The sequence below is a fragment of the Bombina bombina genome, chromosome 6 (assembly GCF_027579735.1).
Source record: "Bombina bombina isolate aBomBom1 chromosome 6, aBomBom1.pri, whole genome shotgun sequence".
Lineage (NCBI taxonomy): Eukaryota > Metazoa > Chordata > Amphibia > Anura > Bombinatoridae > Bombina > Bombina bombina.
Window position 1 is genome coordinate 874,190,688 of NC_069504.1, and position 15,397 is coordinate 874,206,084.

The 15,397-nt window shown below is 42.9% G+C and overlaps 1 protein-coding gene across 1 annotated transcript in view; it reads right to left on the reverse strand.

Annotated features, from left to right (window-relative positions):
* LOC128664756 (rho guanine nucleotide exchange factor 15-like) overlaps positions 1-15,397 on the reverse strand; it is a 243,905-nt gene that overhangs the window by 37,110 nt on the left and 191,398 nt on the right. Inside the window, exon 11 of the mRNA XM_053719564.1 lies at positions 11,976-12,103. Within this exon, the coding sequence (XP_053575539.1) occupies positions 11,976-12,103 (128 nt within the window). The remainder of the gene's footprint in view (positions 1-11,975; positions 12,104-15,397) is intronic.

Genomic DNA, 15,397 nt, shown 5'->3' on the forward strand with positions numbered 1-15,397 from the left:
GTTTAAACCTTTTGGAGTCCCTATCTGGCTTAAGATAGGGGGAAAATAGCCCAAGTAGCTTGCTGTTGAGTTAAGGACACAATCCATGAAACCTGCTGTTGAATTAAGACAGCATGACAGGCCTTCCCCCAATCAGGGACTGGATCTTGAAGATTTTTCCAACCTGGGAGTGATTGTTCCTGTTCCGGTACAGGAACAAGGTCTGGGATGTTATTCCAGTCGGTCTGTGGTTCCTAAAAAGGAGGGAACGTTCAGACCCATTTTAGACCTCAAGAGTCTAAACAAATTTCTCAGGGTACCGTCCTTTAGGTTGGAAACTATCGTTCCATTCTTCCTTTGATTCTAGAGGGTCATTTTATGACAACAGTGGTTTTAAAGGATACGTACCTACATGTTCCCATCCACAAGGATCATCAAAGGTTCCTAAGGTTTGCCTTTCTGGTCAAACACTTCCTATTGGTGGTTCTTCCAGGTCTCTGTTGGCGGAGCTCGATCGCGCGGCATTGCAATAGCGCCTTATCTGGATGACATCACTAGTCCAGGCGCCATCTTTTTAGCTAGCAAGATCCCACACGGACTATGAAGATTTTTCTGACAGAGGTCAGGAAACTAAAGATTATCGATACTTGAGAGGGTCCACTCCTCGGCCATCAGTGGCTAAGTGCATGGAGTTAATCGGGCTGATGGGGGCGACAAGGACATTATCCCATTTGCTTGCTTCCATCTCAGGCCTCTACAGTTAAACATGCTGAGGCAATGGTACAGAGATTATGCGGATTGGTCTCCTCACTTATTTCTAGAGCAGGAGACAAGGCATTCTCTGCAATGGTGGTTGTCTTTGGATCATTTCTCCCAAGGGACCTACTTACGCAGACCTTCTTGGGTGATTGTGACAACACATACCAGCCTTCTAAGGTGGGGAGCAGTCTGGGGCTCTCTAAAGACTCAAGGAACATGGACTCGGTCGGAATCTGTTCTACCATAACCATTCTGGTACTGAGAGCGATCTACAATGCTCTTCTGGCCTGGTCCCAGTTAGTCTCGATACAGTTTATCAGGTTCCAGCCGGACAACATAACGTCAGTGGCTTACATCAATCATCAGGGAGGAACGAGGAGTTCCTTGGCGATGACAGAGGTATCCAAAATATTTCAGTTGGCGGAGGTCCATTCTTGCTGCCTGTCGGCGATCCACATCCCAGGGATAGACATCTGGGAAGTGGATTTCCTGAGTAGGCAGAACTTTTATCCGGGGGAGTGGGTTCTCCATCCGGAAGTGTTCTCCAGCCTGATTCTCCACTGAGATCAGCCGGAATTAAAGTTCATGGCATTGCGACAGAATGACAGTCTCGCGAGATATGGGTCGAGATCCAGGGACCTCCAGGCGGAACTGATAAATGTTCTGGCGGTCCCTTGGATCTTCAATATAGCATACCTGTTTCCTCAGTTTGTTCCTTTTCCTCGAGTAATTGCTTGAATCAAACAGGAGAGGGCCTCGGTGATCCTCATAGCGCCGGCCTGGCTTCGCAGGATTTGGTATGCAGATCTGGTGGAGATGACATCTCTACCACCTTGGAGATTTCCGTTGAGGAAAGACCTTCTGATTCAGGGGCCCTTCCTTCACCCAAATCTAGTTTCTCTGAAGCTGACTGCTTGGAGATTGAACGCTTAATTTTATCCAAGTGGGGGTTTTCTGGCTCGGTCTTAAAGGCCATGATTCAGGCTCTTAAGCCTGTAACTAGAATTATTTACTATAAGATTTGGCGGAAATATCTCTATTGGTATGAATCAAAGGGCTACTCATGGAGTAGAGTTAGGATTCCTAGATTTTTTGTCTTTTCTCCAAGAAGGTTTGGAGAAAGGTTTATCGACGAGTTCCCTAAGGGGTCAAATCTCGGCCTTATCTATTTTGTTACACAAATGTCTGGCGGATGTCCCAGATGTACAATCTTTTTGTCAGGCCTTAGTCATGATCAGGCCTGTGTTCAAACCAGTTACTCCTCCATGGAGTCTTAATTTAGTTCTCAATGTTCTTCAAGGGGCTCCGTTCGAGCCTATGCATTCCTTAGATATTAAGTTGTTATCTTGGAAAGTTTTATTTCTTGTTGCTATTTTTCTGCTCGGAGAGTATCATAACTCTCGGCATTGCAGTATGAGTCTCCTCTTATTTTCCATTCAGATAAGGTAGTTTTACGTACCAATTTAGGATTTCTTCCTAATGTTGTTTTCTGATCGGAACATTAATCAGGAGATCGTTTTGCCTTCCTTGTGTCCTAATCCTCCTAAGAAGGAAAGACTTGTGCACAATTTGGACATGGTCCGTGCTTTAAAGTTTTACCTGCAGGCGACTATGGACTTACGTCAGTCTTCTTCTTTGTTTGTGGTTTTCTCAGGAAACCACAAGGGACAGAAAGCTATGGCTACTTCTTTTTGGCTGAAGAGTATCATACGTTTTGCATATGAGACTGCTGGATAGCAGTCTCCTGATCGAGTTATGGCTCATTCCACGAGGGCTGTTGCTTCCTCATGGGCATTCAAAAATTAAGCTTCTGTGGAACGGATTTGCAATGCTGCAACTTGGTCCTCTCTCCACACTTTTTCAAGGTTTTACAAATTTGAATCGGCTGAGGCCGCTTTTGGGAGATAGGTTCTTCAAGCAGTGGTGCCTTCCGTTTAGGTTCTCTGTCTTGTCCCTCCCATGTCATCTGTGTAATCTAGCTTGGTTATTGAATCCCATTAGTAATTAAGATGATCCGTGGACTCATTGTGTCTTAAAAAAGAAAAGAAAATTTATGCTTACCTGATAAATGTATTTCTTTTTTGACACGATGAGTCCACGGCCCGCCCTGTGTTTATAGACAGGTTGTGGGTTATTGTGAACTTCAGACACCTCTGCACCTTGGCTTTTCCTTTCTCTTCCTAACTTTGGTCGAATGACTGGAGTGGGAGGGAAGGGAGGAGCTATTTAACAGCACAGCTGTGGTGCTCTTTGTCTCTTCCTGCTGACCAGGAGGTGACTATCCCATTAGTAATTAAGATGATCCGCGGACTCATTGTGTCAAAAAAGAAATAAATTTATCAGGCAAGCATAAATTATATATATATATATATATATATATATATATATATATATATATATATATATATATATAGTGATGTGCAGTCACTAGAGGCAGTGCTTCACCTCTCATATGGGCAAAAATATATATATTTTTTATTGGCTTTAAAAAAAATAGCTACATGTTGTGCAATGGAGAGGCACAAGCAGGTTTGCCCACCATTGCACAACATACTGCGCCATCTACTGGATGAAAGTGGTTAAGATCATTGCATGGCCCATTAACTGCTTATTTGAGGCAGTCCTATTTGGGCTGAACCAATCCAGTGAGAGGCATTAGTAAGTGGAATTTAGGGTTGGGGCTGGATGTTAAATCATATAAAACAAAACAAGGGGCGTGTCCGAACCACGTACTGGAAAGGACGTATCTACTGCAGGCTCTAGAAGAAACCTCTTCAATCCACCGATTTTAGAGAATTTAACAGCTAAAATATACTTATATCTTATTGATTTATGGTTGCCATTCATACGGTGGCTATATTTCTATCTTCGATAGCTGTTTACATGACCCAAGAGCCACAGACCGGACGACTAAGACCTAAGGCGGTGGCCTATTAATAGGTAGCGACTCCCCCCCGGCTCCTCCGGGTTACTAGTGCTGGCAGCAGGTTTCTGCCTTACTGTTCTCTAAAACATCGCTAAGCAGAAAAAATAATTCACAGACAACAACCTTGCAAGGGATCGGGTCCTTAAGCTGCCGCACACAAGATTGCTTTCAAGATGGCGACCGCATGGGAGATAAGCCTGGAGCAGGAGCTGGACCAGCGTTTTGCTAAATTGGAGAATCTGCTCCTTAGAATCTATCACAGATCACTCCCATTAGACTGTACCCAGAGCACCCTACCACCGATAAACAACATACCCATGGAAGAACCAACACAGATCTATATACCACATTTGAACAACGATGGCGACTGGAGAGAGATAACGACAGAGAGTGCTCCTCAGCCCGTAGAAAATCCTCTGATACAGCCACAGAAGAGGGAACCTCCCGCAACAGCACAGGCCATTAGGCTTATTCCTAGCAGCAAGGAGGAAGCCCTGAATAGCTCCGGCTTGCGGCCCGCGCAGAAGGGCCCTGGCGTGGCTGCAAGAATAACACATACTCTTGGGCTACCTGGTAAGAGCATACTTACCCCTTCGGATGCCGAAGGGTTGGCTTTGTCCGGCCCGGACATTCAGATAGACTTTGTCATTGACAAGACTCCCCTTGTACAAGTATTGGCGGCATTTGGCGACACTGGGACATATATACATACTAAGCCTAATCAGAAGTGTCACGCAACGGGTAATTTACACCAGTTATTAGCCTGTGGGATTCCTACCTTTGAACCCGAGACCGGGGGGATTGAACATGAGTACTCATGTCCCTCTTTGCACATAGAGGTAAATTCCGTGTATGGGAAAGACTGCATTATTCTGGGGCCATGCAATCTGGGTAATCACAAAGGGACGTTGCTCAGGCTGCAATTTGACTCAGGGGGCTGACGAACAGCAAAAAGGCTCATATTAAAACTGTCTGTGTATCTCCCTGTTCAATGGTTCTATCGTTAATGTTCCCAAGAAATTTTTTTTTGTTGGTTTAAAACGTTATGCTATGTTTCCATAAGTATATAATTAGCACTCCAAAATGTTATTTATTATATGTATATCTGGCAAAAGACGGTTGCTACCATACCCTCGGCAGTCCAGTAAAAACCTATTTCTTCTGTTATGTGTGATCAGTCCACGGGTCATCATTACTTCTGGGATATAACTCCTCCCCAACAGGAAATGCAAGAGGATTCACCCAGCAGAGCTGCATATAGCTCCTCCCCTCTACGTCAGTCCCAGTCATTCTCTTGCACCCAACGACTAGATAGGATGTGTGAGAGGACTATGGTGATTATACTTAGTTTTTATGACTTCAATCAAAAGTTTGTTATTTTACAATAGCACCGGAGCGTGTTATTACTTCTCTGGCAGAGTTTGAGGAAGAATCTGCCAGAGTTTTTTACTATGATTTTAACCGGAGTAGTTAAGATCATATTGCTGTTCTCGGCCATCTGAGGGAGGTAAAAGCTTCAGATCAGGGGACAGCGGGCAGATGAATCTGCATTGAGGTATGTAGCAGTTTTTATTTTCTGAATGGAATTGATGAGAAAATCCTGCCATACCGTTATAATGACATGTATGTATACACTTCAGTATTCTGGGGATGGTATTTCACCGGAACTACTCTGTTAAAAGTCACTAATCCTTTTAATAAGTATTTATCATGTTAAACGTTTTTGCTGGAATGTAGAATCGTTTACATTGCTGAGGTACTGAGTGAATAAATATTTGGGCATTATTTTCCACTTGGCAGTTGTTTGCTTTTAATTGTGACAGTTTCGTTTCTCTTCACTGCTGTGTGTGAGGGGGAGGGGCCGTTTTTGGCGCTCTTTGCTACGCATCAAAAAATTCCAGTCAGTTACTCTTATATTTCCTGCATGATCCGGTTCATCTCTGACAGATCTCAGGGGTCTTCAAACTTCTTTGGAGGGAGGTAGATTCTCTCAGCAGAGCTGTGAGAATTTTATATTGACTGTGAATAAAAACGTTGCTCTGTAATTTTTATGTCAAATTTAATTATTGTTATTTTACTAATGGGAACAAACCTTTGCTAAAAGTTGTGTTGTTTTAAAGTTTGATGCTATAACTGTTTTTCAGTTCATTATTTCAACTGTCATTTAATCGTTTAGTACCTCTTTGAGGCACAGTACGTTTTTGCTAAAAAAGATTATAACCAAGTTGCAAGTTTATTGCTAGTGTGTTAAACATGTCTGACTCAGAGGAAGATATCTGTGTCATTTGTTCCAATGCCAAGGTGGAGCCCAATAGAAATTTATGTACTAACTGTATTGATGCTACTTTAAATAAAAGTCAATCTGTACAATGTGAACAAATTTCACCAAACAGCGAGGGGAGAGTTATGCCGACTAACTCGCCTCACGCGGCAGTACCTGCATCTCCCGCCCGGGAGGTGCGTGATATTATGGCGCCTAGTACATCTGGGCGGCCATTACAGATAACATTACAAGATATGGCTGCTGTTATGACTGAAGTTTTGTCTAAATTACCAGAACTAAGAGGCAAGCGTGATCACTCTGGGGTGAGAACAGAGTGCGCTGACAATACTAGGGCCATGTCTGATACTGCGTCACAGCTTGCAGAGCATGAGGACGGAGAGCTTCATTCTGTGGGTGACGGTTCTGATCCAAACAGATTGGATTCAGATATTTCAAATTTTAAATTTAAATTGGAGAACCTCCGTGTATTACTAGGGGAGGTCTTAGCAGCTCTCAATGATTGTAACACCGTTGCAATACCAGAGAAACTGTGTAGGTTGGATAAATACTTTGCGGTACCGGCGAGTACTGACGTTTTTCCTATACCTAAGAGACTAACTGAAATTGTTACTAAGGAGTGGGATAGACCCGGTGTGCCGTTCTCACCCCCTCCAATATTTAGAAAGATGTTTCCAATAGACGCCACCACTCGGGACTTATGGCAAACGGTCCCTAAGGTGGAGGGAGCAGTTTCTACTTTAGCTAAGCGTACCACTATCCCGGTGGAGGATAGCTGTGCTTTTTCAGATCCAATGGATAAAAAATTAGAGGGTTACCTTAAGAAAATGTTTGTTCAACAAGGTTTTATATTGCAACCCCTTGCATGTATCGCGCCGATTACGGCTGCGGCAGCATTTTGGATTGAGTCTCTGGAAGAGAACCTTAGTTCATCTACGCTAGACGACATTACGGACAGGCTTAGAGTCCTTAAACTAGCTAATTCATTCATTTCGGAGGCCGTAGTACATTTAACCAAGCTTACGGCTAAGAACTCAGGATTCGCCATACAGGCACGTAGGGCGCTGTGGCTAAAATCCTGGTCAGCTGATGTTACTTCTAAGTCCAAATTACTTAATATACCTTTCAAGGGGCAGTCTTTATTTGGGCCCGGTTTGAAAGAAATTATCGCTGACATTACAGGAGGTAAGGGCCACGCCCTACCTCAAGACAAAGCCAAAGCTAAGGCTAGACAGTCTAATTTTCGTCCCTTTCGGAATTTCAAAACAGGAGCAGCATCAACCTCCACTGCACCAAAACAGGAAGGAGCTGTTGCTCGTTACAGGCAAGGCTGGAAGCCTAACCAGTCCTGGAACAAGAGCAAGCAGGCCAGGAAACCTGCTGCTGCCCCAAAGACAGCATGAACCGAAAGCCCCCGATCCGGGACCGGATCTAGTGGGGGGCAGACTTTCTCTCTTCGCCCAGGCCTGGGCAAGAGATGTTCAGGATCCCTGGGCACTAGAGATCATATCTCAGGGATACCTTCTAGACTTCAAATTATCTCCCCCAAGAGGGAGATTTCATCTGTCAAGGTTGTCAACAAACCAGATAAAGAAAGAAGCGTTTCTACGCTGTGTACAAGATCTGTTATTAATGGGTGTGATCCATCCGGTTCCGCGGTCGGAACAAGGACAAGGGTTCTACTCAAACCTGTTTGTGGTTCCCAAAAAAGAGGGAACTTTCAGGCCAATCTTAGATTTAAAGATTCTAAACAAATTCCTAAGAGTTCCATCGTTCAAAATGGAAACTATTCGGACAATCTTACCCATGATCCAAAAGGGTCAGTACATGACCACAGTGGATTTAAAAGATGCTTACCTTCACATACCGATCCACAAAGATCATCACCGGTATCTAAGGTTTGCCTTCTTAGACAGGCACTACCAGTTTGTAGCTCTTCCATTCGGATTGGCTACGGCTCCAAGAATCTTCACAAAGGTTCTGGGTGCCCTTCTGGCGGTACTAAGACCGCGAGGGATTTCGGTAGCTCCGTACCTAGACGACATTCTAATACAAGCTTCAAGCTTTCAAACTGCCAAGTCTCATACAGAGCTAGTTCTGGCATTTCTAAGGTCGCATGGATGGAAAGCGAACGAAAAGAAGAGTTCTCTTTTTCCTCTCACAAGAGTTCCATTCTTGGGGACTCTTATAGATTCTGTAGAAATGAAGATTTACCTGACAGAAGACAGGTTAACAAAGCTTCAAAATGCATGCCGTGTCCTTCATTCCATTCAACACCCGTCAGTAGCTCAATGCATGGAGGTGATCGGCTTAATGGTAGCGGCAATGGACATAGTACCTTTTGCACGCCTACACCTCAGACCGCTGCAATTGTGCATGCTAAGTCAGTGGAATGGGGATTACTCAGATTTGTCCCCTACTCTGAATCTGAATCAAGAGACCAGAAATTCTCTTCTATGGTGGCTTTATCGGCCACACCTGTCCAGGGGGATGCCATTCAGCAGGCCAGACTGGACAATTGTAACAACAGACGCCAGCCTACTAGGTTGGGGCGCTGTCTGGAATTCTCTGAAGGCTCAGGGACTATGGAATCAGGAGGAGAGTCTCCTTCCAATAAACATTCTGGAATTGAGAGCAGTTCTCAATGCCCTTCTGGCTTGGCCCCAATTAACAACTCGGGGGTTCATCAGGTTTCAGTCGGACAACATCACGACTGTAGCTTACATCAACCATCAGGGAGGGACAAGAAGCTCCCTAGCAATGATGGAAGTATCAAGGATAATTCGCTGGGCAGAGTCTCACTCTTGCCACCTGTCAGCAATCCACATCCCGGGAGTGGAGAACTGGGAGGCGGATTTCTTGAGTCGCCAGACTTTTCATCCGGGGGAGTGGGAACTTCATCCGGAGGTCTTTGCCCAAATACTTCGACGTTGGGGCAAACCAGAGATAGATCTCATGGCGTCTCGCCAGAACGCCAAACTTCCTCGCTACGGGTCCAGATCCAGGGATCCGGGAGCGGTTCTGATAGATGCTTTGACAGCACCTTGGAACTTCGGGATGGCTTATGTGTTTCCACCCTTCCCGCTGCTTCCTCGATTGATTGCCAAAATCAAACAGGAGAGAGCATCAGTGATTCTAATAGCGCCTGCATGGCCACGCAGGACTTGGTATGCAGATCTAGTGGACATGTCATCCTGTCCGCCTTGGTCTCTACCTCTAAGACAGGACCTTCTGATACAGGGTCCATTCAAACATCAAAATCTAACTTCTCTGAAGCTGACTGCTTGGAAATTGAACGCTTGATTTTATCAAAACGTGGTTTTTCTGAGTCGGTTATTGATACCCTGATACAGGCTAGGAAGCCTGTTACCAGAAGGATTTACCATAAAATATGGCGTAAATACCTATACTGGTGCGAATCCAAAGGTTACTCCTGGAGTAAGGTTAGGATCGCTAGGATATTGTCTTTTCTACAAGAAGGTTTAGAAAAGGGTTTATCAGCTAGTTCATTAAAGGGACAGATTTCAGCTCTGTCCATCTTGTTACACAGGCGTCTGTCAGAAAATCCAGACGTCCAGGCCTTTTGTCAGGCTTTAGCTAGGATCAAGCCTGTGTTTAAAGCTGTTGCTCCGCCATGGAGTTTAAACTTAGTTCTTAACGTTTTACAGGGTGTTCCGTTTGAACCCCTTCATTCCATTGATATAAAATTGTTATCTTGGAAAGTTCTGTTTTTAATGGCTATTTCCTCGGCTCGAAGAGTCTCTGAGTTATCAGCCTTACATTGTGATTCTCCTTATCTGATTTTTCACTCAGACAAGGTAGTTCTGCGTACTAAACCTGGGTTCTTACCTAAGGTAGTCACTAACAGGAACATCAATCAAGAGATTGTTGTTCCATCCTTGTGCCCAAATCCTTCTTCAAAGAAGGAACGTCTTCTACACAATCTGGATGTAGTTCGTGCCCTCAAGTTCTACTTGCAGGCAACTAAAGATTTTCGCCAAACTTCTTCCCTGTTTGTCGTTTATTCTGGACAGAGGAGAGGTCAAAAAGCTTCTGCTACCTCTCTCTCTTTTTGGCTTCGTAGCATAATACGTTTAGCCTATGAGACTGCTGGACAGCAGCCTCCTGAAAGAATTACAGCTCACTCCACTAGAGCTGTGGCTTCCACTTGGGCCTTTAAGAATGAGGCCTCGGTTGAACAGATTTGCAAGGCTGCAACTTGGTCTTCGCTTCATACTTTTTCCAAATTTTACAAATTTGACACTTTTGCTTCTTCGGAGGCTATTTTTGGGAGAAAGGTTCTTCAGGCAGTGGTTCCTTCTGTATAATGAGCCTGCCTATCCCTCCCGTCATCCGTGTACTTTTGCTTTGGTATTGGTATCCCAGAAGTAATGATGACCCGTGGACTGATCACACATAACAGAAGAAAACATAATTTATGCTTACCTGATAAATTCCTTTCTTCTGTTGTGTGATCAGTCCACGGCCCGCCCTGTTTTAAGGCAGGTAAATATCTTTTAAATTATACTCCAGTCACCACTTCACCCTTGGTTACTCCTTTCTCGTTGATTCTTGGTCGAATGACTGGGACTGACGTAGAGGGGAGGAGCTATATGCAGCTCTGCTGGGTGAATCCTCTTGCATTTCCTGTTGGGGAGGAGTTATATCCCAGAAGTAATGATGACCCGTGGACTGATCACACAACAGAAGAAAGGAATTTATCAGGTAAGCATAAATTATGTTTTCCATAACACACTCTGTTAGCAAATACCCAATTCATAGCATATGCTTATTTCCTGGACACTAACATAATATTTAGGAGCGCAAGACTGACATTGGTGTTACTTATTTATGCCTCGCACCTCATAAACAGTACTTTAATGCACGGCACTTGCTTGGGCAGTAGCTGCCTATACATTTAAAAAGTAATGCCATGCTACATATCAGTTTATACACAACCTTACGCCCTATGCTGTCCGTGGTATCTAGGTATGTTAACCCTAAGTTGTCATAACCACTCTCAGGGGTGTCATACCCCACATCCCCCAGGTAGTACATTGTATGACACTGTTATATTAACAGCATTATAGCAACTGATCTGCTAGAACTTATAAGAGCACACAATATGACAGGGAAAGGAATACCCTTGTAAACTTCCTTTTTTTTTTTTTTTTCTTTTTTTTTTTTACTTATTAATAAGCCCTTTTGACATATATTAAAATTATCTGTGCGAGAAGCAACTTGTCTACATTTATTAGATGACGCCTGAAAACTCGGAAATTATCTTGTCTTGTTTCTGCTTATATCACAATGTTTTTCTGTATATAGTTATATCTAGTTTAAATAATCCCAATATCTTTTGGAAGCATATTAATTATAGGACCAAGAGTGTCCTAGAAACTTGTTATATGGGACAAAAATGAGGACTGGTTTAGCAATATACTGTACTTGTACATGTACCAATACATTCTGGTCATCCTATCTTGTACTTGCTATTCATGTATGCATATTTCCTCAATAAAAACTTTAAAAAAAAAAAAAAAAAAAAAAAAAAGATACCAAGAGAACGAAGAAAAATGAAAAGGAGTAAATTAGAAAGTTGCTTAAAATCGCCTGTTCTATCTGAATCATGAAAGTTTAATTTTGACTAAACTATTGCTTTAATTTATTAAAATATTTTGTGAAGATTCACGTGATAACTACCGAGGTAGCCAGCTGGGGGGCTCTAAATACACCCAGACTGCGTTGCTTGCACCGTTTAGTGCGCTATAATTTTGAATACTTGTCCTGTGTGTCGATGGTATTTGGACATCTTTTTGAGCTTGATATAATGTACCATTGGAGCGCTGCCTTCTTCCTTTTTGTTTCTTAAAAATGAGTTTGCTTTTAAAAGGGCCTTAGGTACAGATTGTCACTAAAAACTTAAACAAGTTTATGAAAATATTAAAATCAGAGTCAGAGAAGTTGAAAATAAAATTCTGCTTTAATTATGAGAGTCCAACACTCTATCAAACTACTGTACATCAGATAAATCTTATTGTATTCCATATCTCTAAAATTCTCACCTTTATCTTGTCAAATTCAATCTTCTGAGCGATGTGTATCAGTTCTTCTGTTTGCTTCATGCGGCCTACTTCACGATTGCACTCCTGAATGATCTGAGCAAGAGAAAGCATACAGATGAAGCTAGAGGCAGATCTGACATAAGTGTGCGCGTGCGCTTGTACTTGCTGCCATGGGGTATCCCAGGCATCTCATTTGTTCCTCTTTAACATGGTTCTAATCTCACATCGGATCCAGACCAATTGATTTCAGGCGCATGTAATACTTAGATGTAGCAAAGAGAACATCTGAATACAGTGCTTATTTAACATTGCAGATGACAAGGCAAAAAGGAAATGTTTGAGGATTGGTATAATTGGAATTAATTAATGAAACAAGCAATTATATTTAACAAATCCAAAACATTCATCAATATCATTGTAGTTTTTATTGGTATTTATTTCAAGGAACATACAACTTACTAGAGTAAAAGATAGACTGACTGAGAAGGAAAAATCCCAAAGCTCTACTCGTGGACAGTGACTAACCTCACAAAATATAAAAACATTTTTTATTTTATTTTTTTAAAAGATGCAACAAAAACAGATATAATGTCCCTTTAATTGATATCACACCCTGTTACTCTTTCAGAAGCCATATTTGATAAAAGGACCGAGACCGGTGCAACATCCTCCAAGCGCTGTATGTTAGGAAGTATGGTAAATATACATAAAGTTAAGTTTGTTTAAATCAATGGTAGTAAACTTTTTTTTTATCAGGATCGTCACAATAGGTTTACAGACTGCCCCAGAAGCAGAACTTTTTTTCACTTTCTGCGATGAGATTTTTTGTAGTAAAAATTTTTCTGCAGGTCATTTTGAAATAAAATTCAGTTTTAAATTGTGTGTGTGCATGTGTGTATATATGTATATATATATGTATATATATATGTATATATATATATATATATATATATATATATATACCCCCCTGCATATCAATATCACCCTGGTCTCTTCATGGATACCCCCCCTGCATATCAATATCACCCTGGTCTCTTCATGGATACCCCCCCCTGCATATCAATATCACCCTGGTCTCTTCATGGATACCCCCCCCTGCATATCAATATCACCCTGGTCTCTTCATGGATACCCCCCCCCCCCGCATATCAATATCACCCTGGTCTCTTCATGGATAACCCCCCCTGCATATCAATATCACCCTGGTCACTTCATGGATACCCCCACCTGCATATCAATATCACCCTGGTCTCTTCATGGATACCCCCCTGCATATCAATAACACCCTGGTCTCTTCATGGATACCCCCACCTGCATATCAATATCACCCTGGTCTCTTCATGGATACCCCCACCTGCATATCAATATCACCCTGGTCCCTTTATGCATACCCCATGCAATATATTATATAAACATACTTTCACTTCACATACACCATCAGTGAGCGCAAATAGAAACCACCTAAGAAACCACTGGCAGTGAAATGATTATCTTGGATCAGTACAAGGTTTCATTCAGCAGGGCTTTGTTGTAGAGGCTGGGCAGCCTGCAGATGGGTATGTGGGGGCTGGGATGAAGGAGATCTCTGCTACAGCATCACAAGATGAAGATTTTGTTTGCCTGCTCTAGAGCATCATAACTCAAATTGCTTAGTTATTAAATATTAAATCTGCATATCCCCAATGGAGACATTTACTGTGCAAAATAAAAAAAATAAAAAAAAGAAGTATGAGCTGCTTTGCAAAAAACCTCAGACAAATGATAAAAATATTATCTGTACTCAAGTGTCAGAGATTAACTGGAATTGCTCACAGCCTAGTTATGCAGAATATGGCCTTTTCCATCTGCCACTTTGTTTCACATAAAAAAAAAAAAAAAAGACATCACCAGTTAAATGTTCTTCTCATTATCACCTTGCCTGCAGTACCATATTGTGGCAACTGAAGCCAGCTTTAGGGCTGCCGGTAAGGAGGGATCTGTCTGGGGAAATGGATTCAGGGGGCCCCAGCATCCTCAGACCAGAGGGATCCCCTCCGGACTTGTGAACGCAGCGCAAAGACAGGACAGGCTCCTAAACTTCCCAACAAATACAGCAGATGAGGGAACTGAGCACTCTCTGTCCCTCCTACAGTGCCGGAGAGAGGAGGAGAGCAGGGAGTGTTAGAGGATTCGGAATAACATTTATTTACAGCATACTCTTTACTGAGAGGACAGTCTGGGGCAGGCACGCACGTAGTTAATAGAATAATATGTGTTAAGAGGCTCAGGCTGGGGATGAAAGGGAGGCACTTCTCAGTGTCACAACTCACATGTACTGCGTGCTTTCAAAACAGACTTCGGAACGGCAATAAATTCTGTTTTTCAAGAATGTCATTTTGTAATACTGCCGTTCCGAAGTCTGTTTTGAAAGCACGCAGTACATGTGAGTTGTGACACTGAGAAGTGCCTCCCTTTCATCCCCAGCCTGAGCCTCTTAACACATATTATTCTATTAACTACGTGCGTGCCTGCCCCAGACTGTCCTCTCAGTAAAGAGTATGCTGTAAATAAATGTTATTCCGAATCCTCTAACACTCCCTGCTCTCCTCCTCTCTCCGGCACTGTAGGAGGGACAGAGAGTGCTCAGTTCCCTCATCTGCTGTATTTGTTGGGAAGTTTAGGAGCCTGTCCTGTCTTTGCGCTGCGTTCACAAGTCCGGAGGGGATCCCTCTGGTCTGAGGATGCTGGGGCCCCCTGAATCCATTTCCCCCGACAGATCCCTCCTTACCGGCAGCCCTAAAGCTGGCTTCAGTTGCCACAATATGGTACTGCAGGCTGTGAGCCTCTTAACAGTGCCCATTCAGTAAAAACACAATTCAATAAGCACCTACACGATAATAGGGAAAGGAGTTTCAAATGGCTGCACTAATAAAAAAGCTTCTACACTTACCAGTTACCTCGCAGTCGCAGACAGTCACAGAGTTCTGGCGGGTTAAAGTAATATTAATCTTGCCTCTAAAATGTATCAATTTCAGGAGCAGAGCAGCCATTAGCCAATAATTTCAAAATACTGCACAAAAAATGTACCGGTTGTCATTTTGAAAGCATTGCACTGGCCAGAAAAAAAAAAACATAATTTATGCTTACCTGATAAATTCCTTTCTTCTGTTGTGTGATCAGTCCACGGGTCATCATTACTTCTGGGATATTATCTGCTCCCCTACAGGAAGTGCAAGAGGATTCACCCAGCAGAGTTGCTATATAGCTCCTCCCCTCTACGTCACCTCCAGTCATTCGACCAAAGACCAACGAGAAAGGAGAAGCCAAGGGTGTAGTGGTGACTGGATTATAATTTAAAAAATATTTACCTGCCTTAAAAAACAGGGCGGGCCGTGGACTGATCACACA